This window comes from Octopus bimaculoides, chromosome 4, assembly GCF_001194135.2.
Source record: "Octopus bimaculoides isolate UCB-OBI-ISO-001 chromosome 4, ASM119413v2, whole genome shotgun sequence".
In the NCBI taxonomy this organism is placed as follows: Eukaryota; Metazoa; Mollusca; class Cephalopoda; order Octopoda; family Octopodidae; genus Octopus; species Octopus bimaculoides.
Genome location: NC_068984.1, coordinates 144,421,155 through 144,426,720, shown reverse-complemented (window position 1 = coordinate 144,426,720; position 5,566 = coordinate 144,421,155). Strand labels below are relative to the sequence as shown.

Sequence of the window (5,566 nt, the reverse complement as noted above, 5' to 3'; positions counted from 1 at the left end):
TGGCACCCCCCCCCCTCTCATTTGGCTTTGTATTTATAAAATATATCACCTGTAATCAAAACAAAATATTTATTCCTCTTTTATTGTTGTTTTTCATTTTTCTGTGTTTTTTTTTTTTTTTTTTTTTTTCTCAACTGACATTTGTATTGTGTTTGTGTTTTTTGATCTGTCTTCCATTTGTTGATTAAATAGGAAGATTAAACAGGATGTTGCATTTCCTCTGCCAATATTCCAAAGTGTTACAATATGATTCTCGGAAGTCTATCACTGATTATAACTCTTTTAATTTGGGAATCCTTAGTTTGTTTTTACATCAAAACAGTGTTGTTTTTTTTTCTTTCTTCCTTTTCTTTTATTTTCTTCTTTCATTTTCTCAATTTTGTTTTCTTCAATATTTGTTAAGAATTTATATGCAGACAGCACTGAAAACCAAATCCTTGTAGGTCTTCACCGCTAACAATTCTATTACACTGAGTAACACCTTGTCCAGTCTTGAGTTCTTCATTTGTGGAGAGAACTTGGACAAATTTTTTATGTATGAGTTTCTATGTCTTACATATGTATATGTAGGTGTGTGTATGTATGTGTATACATATATATATACATATACACACATGTATATGTATACACACACATATACAAGCTCATACATATATATATATGCTTCCTGCTTCAAAATTCATTTGCCTCATGGATGTTGATTAATATGTATGTGTGTATGATGATGATGATGATGATGCTATATGTACACACACGTACACACACACACTGAGTTTTGTTTTTGTTCCATTTGATATGAATTCTTGTACGTGTGATGGTGGTTTCCTAGCATGGCCACAACCAACCGGCTGGAACCAGTAATACAATATACACACGTATATATATATATATATATAAACATACATGTACCGGTTCCAGAATAAATATATATCTCTCTACATATATATGATGTTGTTGTCTACTAGCTGATTCTGTTTCTTGTAGATGGTGCCGCTATTGAGAAGAATAGGTTAGAGGAAAAACAAAGAGGTCACCCAATACGTTCAGTGAAGGTGTTTGGTAAATGTAACCTCACTCATTTGTCTGGATGCTGCTGCCGCACTCACCCCACCACTGCTCTTCTCTCTCTCTCTCTCTCTTGTTGTCTTCATCTTTTCTTTCTCTTCTTCCACCTCCTCTTCACTTCCTCCCTCCACCACTCTCCCTCTTACCAAACACGTCAACTCCCACCACCACTGCTACACACACTCTCTATGTCTCTCTCTCTCTCTCTCTGTATTCTCCCCTCCTCTCTCTCTCTCTCTCTATTTCTCTGTCTGTCTGTCTGTCTTCAGTTCATCTCCATCGTCTGTAGATTTTGTTGTTCTTCGGTTCTTTTAGTTGATTTAGTTTTATATTTTTGTTCCTTTCTGTCTTGTTTAGATGAAAGAAAAAAAAACACCCAGTTTCAGTTTGTTTCGTAGTGGTATTTTATCAAACTTTATTGTTGTTGATGTTGTATTTTTTTTGCTTGTTTTCTTTTCTTCATTTCTAGAGCCTGCCTGGCTTCAGAATTGATATTGACATGATAATGATAATCTCAATGGATTATCCTTACTGTAATCCATAGCATTCAATGAAAATGTTTTTATAATTTATAGTGTTATTGAAAAAAAAACCTGCTTTACTCAGCATTCCAATGACCCCCACTCTGTTGTTTAATAAACTAATGTTGTTGTTGTTCTAGTAGTTAGACTTTGATCTGTTGTCCATTTTGTGTTGGTTGTAGAGTTTGGTCTGCTGCCGCAGCAGTGGAGTGGAAAGACACTGATTTGCTGGCCCCGTGGTGGGATAGAGGCTAATCCATTTACTCTAACATTACTAAAATAAGCAAATCATAAATGAAATAAAAAGAACACATATGCAGGGGGTATATTAACATAAGTGTGTGTGTGTGTGTGTGTGTGTGTGTGTGTGTACATGCAGGGGATATATTAACATAGGTGTGTGTGTGTGTGTGTGTAGATCATCACCTTCACGAAAACAATGATTGTTAGAACACAGTCAAGACAAACAGAAATCTCTGTATCTGCTAATTAACAGCAACATATAGTGGTGTGTGTCATCATCATCATCATTGTTTTATGTCCACTTTCCATGCTGGCATGGGTTGGGTGGTTCGATTGGGGTCTGGGAAGCCAGGAGGTTGCACCAAGCTCCAGTGTGATCTGGCAGTGTTTCTACAGCTGGATGCCCTTCCTAATGCCAACCACTCAGAGAGTGTAGTGGGTGCTTTTTATGTGGCACTGGCATCAGCCACGCTCGAATAGTGCTTTTTACATGCCACCGGTGCCAGTCAGTGTGTATATAATCATCATCATCTTGTAAGCTGGCATGGGTGGATTGGAAGGATGCAAGAAACCAGACGACTGTGCTGAGCTTCAGTTGTCTGCTTTGTTACATTTACTTTCTATGGCTGGGTGCCCTTCCTAATGCCAACCATTTTACCTGACTAACACCAATGCAAGTGCCGCCTGACTAAGACCTATGCCGGTGGCACGTAAAAAGCACCATTCAAGTGTGGCCAATGCCAGTGCTGCCCGACTGGCTCCTGTGCCAGTGGCACGTACAAAGTACCCACTACACTCTCAGAGTGGTTGGCATTAGGAAGGGCACCCAGCTGCAGAAACCTTGCCAAATCAGATTGGAGCCTGGTGCAGCCTCCCAGTTTGCCAGCCCTCAGTCAAACCGTCCAACCCATGCCAGCATGGAAAGCGGACGTTAAACGATGATGATGATGATTGGGTGCTTCTTACATGGTACCAGCTCATAGCAGCATAATCCTCTCCGAGTAATTAACAATGCAAATCTCCCAATAAGATTAAATAATGTGACATCCATTTTTTTGATTACATATCAACATAGCTTTGTTATCAGAGAGCATCAAGCTGTCTTTCTCTCTCTCCCTCTCTTGTAATTATATAATAGCAAAGGCGCAGGTGTGGCTGTGTGATTGAGGTGCATGGAGCTTATTTGAAGAAGCCCATCATGTGTGTGTGTGCATATACCTTTGTCTAGGTATCATGTGATGAGTGTAAATGAGCATCACCATCACACAGTTGATGATGTTTATTTCCAGTCTTTCATGAAAAAACATGTGTGGCCAAGGGGGAATATTGCTGTTCTTGGAAATAGGTGAGGTTTGGTGACATGTTTGTTACCTTCCCCAGGTTGTTTTAAAAACCAGATCCACTTCCAGTCTTTATTGTCTACAAAAATGTTCAAGAATTTCGATGTTGTCCACGAGAGTGATCTCCCTTGTTATTAGATTTGCCACAAACTAATTGCTCAGGTGTTCGATGGCATAAAAGACGCACAGGGTTGTTAGATGAACCCCAATTTCTGCTGCAGATATTCAAAATATTAGGGATAAAATTAGTTTATGGGACATCCAGGGTCATTTTCTTTTCTGTTTTTTGTTTTGTTTTCTAGACATTTTTTTTAGAATATAACTGCGTTTTATAAACCACGAAAGAAGGTAGATAATCAGGGTTGATCTGAATTGCTCGTTTCATTTTACTGTGTGAGACCTTATCGTGTTGAGGTTGCAGGAAATTCCCTGTGGTTGACAAACGGAATAACTTTGTAACTTTTTGAAATTTCTTTGAGTGCTGAGAGAGAGAGAGATAGAGAAGCCCTGTTAAGGTGACCTTTGAGAGTGAGTCTGTATTGCATCTCTCTCTCACTTTGGGAATCTTCTGTTGAGATTTATGTATTTTATCTCGTCCACCACTTCCTGACTGAAAGAAATATAGGGGTCAGCCCCTATTCTATTTGACCCTAACAAATATTGATTTATTAATTTCACTACAAAAACTTATTTCAATAAAAGGAGGTGGGCATGGTTGTAGATTAAGTGACACCTGTTGTTGTTGTAGTAAATCATTGTGATATTATAAACGCTCAGATTACAGTTGCATCAGTTGACAAAATATGTTTTCTTTGTCTTCTCCCCAGACACTGCTGCCATGGAGAAGAACAGGCTTGAAGAAAAACAAAGATCAGCTCGCCGAGAACGGAAGAAAAAGAAAGAAGAATGGACGCCTGTGTAAGTTTGTCTTTGACATTAGTTGTTTCTTAAACCATTTCTTTGTCGACAAGAGTAAAGATCCATTTAATCTGAAGGTTGTCCTGGCTATGAAGGCCTTCATCCAAAAGCCTACCAGCTGCAAACATTTGTCTGCTTCTTTTTTTTGTTTGTTTGTTTTAGCATAGTATTTCTTGGACTACATTGATCAGTGTATCCTTCCATTTGTTAAGATAATAGTGTGTGGTTGGAAGGATTTATGGCTCCTATATCTAGCAGGTCAAGAGACCACATAAAGACTTCTATTGGCTCTTAAATTCATATTTTAAATTGGTACCAGTAGATAAAAATGGTAGCTAATGTATATGAAGGTCTGATGAAAAAGCGTCAGAACTGTTGCTATAGTGACAAAGCTAAAACATGCAGAGTGAAGCCACGTGGCACAGATTGACTTTGAACTCTGTTCTGCTTGAACACTGAGTTATGGTGTCCTCACTTCCCTTGCTTATAGCAGTGTTTGGAAATAAAGTGTGTAGAAAGGGGTCGTGTCGAAAAGATTGGATTTCGTCTGTGCAGGACCACCTTGTGTTGGGGAAGATGAAAACTTTTTGAAAATGGTCATAAGAGGTGAAGAATTGTGAGTCTATGTCTGTGAAACCAAGGCTCAGTCTTTACAGTGTAAGATTCTCAACAAGACTTGAAGACATTGAGGAAATCCAAGAAAATGAAACATGGCAGCTGTTCAATATCCCTAAAAAAAAAAGATTTCCAGGAATGCTTCCATCAATGGAAACAATGCTGGATTAAGTGTGTGGCCGCAGGAGACGACTCGAAAGAGATTAAATGCCAAATTGTGGTTTTAGTTTTTCTATTTATAGCATGAGTCCCGATACTTTTTGATGAGACCTTGTACATTGGTTTGTAGATGCAAATTATGTAAATCTAAATAATGACAAATGAATTCAATTCATGAATTAAGTTACCACCTGTAACTTTAACGAGTCTGATCAGTTGACAGTTGAGACGTTTATTCGTGACTTAATAAATCAGTGTTTGAATTTATGTCATTTCTATCTGTACAAACCAATGTGCACATGGCCGAAATGATTCCACTTGCTTCTGAAACAATTGTCGCCTTTGGGATGAGGTGGTGAAGCACGACCTTTGATATAGTTATTAGTACTATTAGTGTTATTCATATATGTATATATATATATATATATATATATATATATACATACATACATTGCTGTGCGTGAGAAGACCCGGCAAGCCAAGTGAGACCATAACCCGCAGCCTATGCCAGGGGTGTAACCAGCTCACTTATGCATACCTTTCCTTCATTGGACACTAAACTCTGCTTGCGAAGACCTGTTGAGGCAAATGAAATCGAAATCGAACCAAATTCGATGACTGGCACCCATGCGAACCTCTCCTTCATTGGACACTAAACTCAGCTTGTGAAGACCTGTTGGGGCAACTGTACCAGTAGAGCGCTAA

At 38.6% G+C, this 5,566-nt stretch overlaps 1 protein-coding gene across 1 annotated transcript in view; it reads left to right on the top strand.

The window, feature by feature from the left end:
• Nucleotides 1-5,566, top strand: part of LOC106881913 (oxysterol-binding protein-related protein 2) — a 132,462-nt gene that overhangs the window by 122,511 nt on the left and 4,385 nt on the right. The window contains exons 10-11 of the mRNA XM_052967696.1: nt 985-1,059; nt 3,997-4,087. Of these exons, the coding sequence (XP_052823656.1) occupies nt 985-1,059; nt 3,997-4,087 (166 nt within the window). The remainder of the gene's footprint in view (nt 1-984; nt 1,060-3,996; nt 4,088-5,566) is intronic.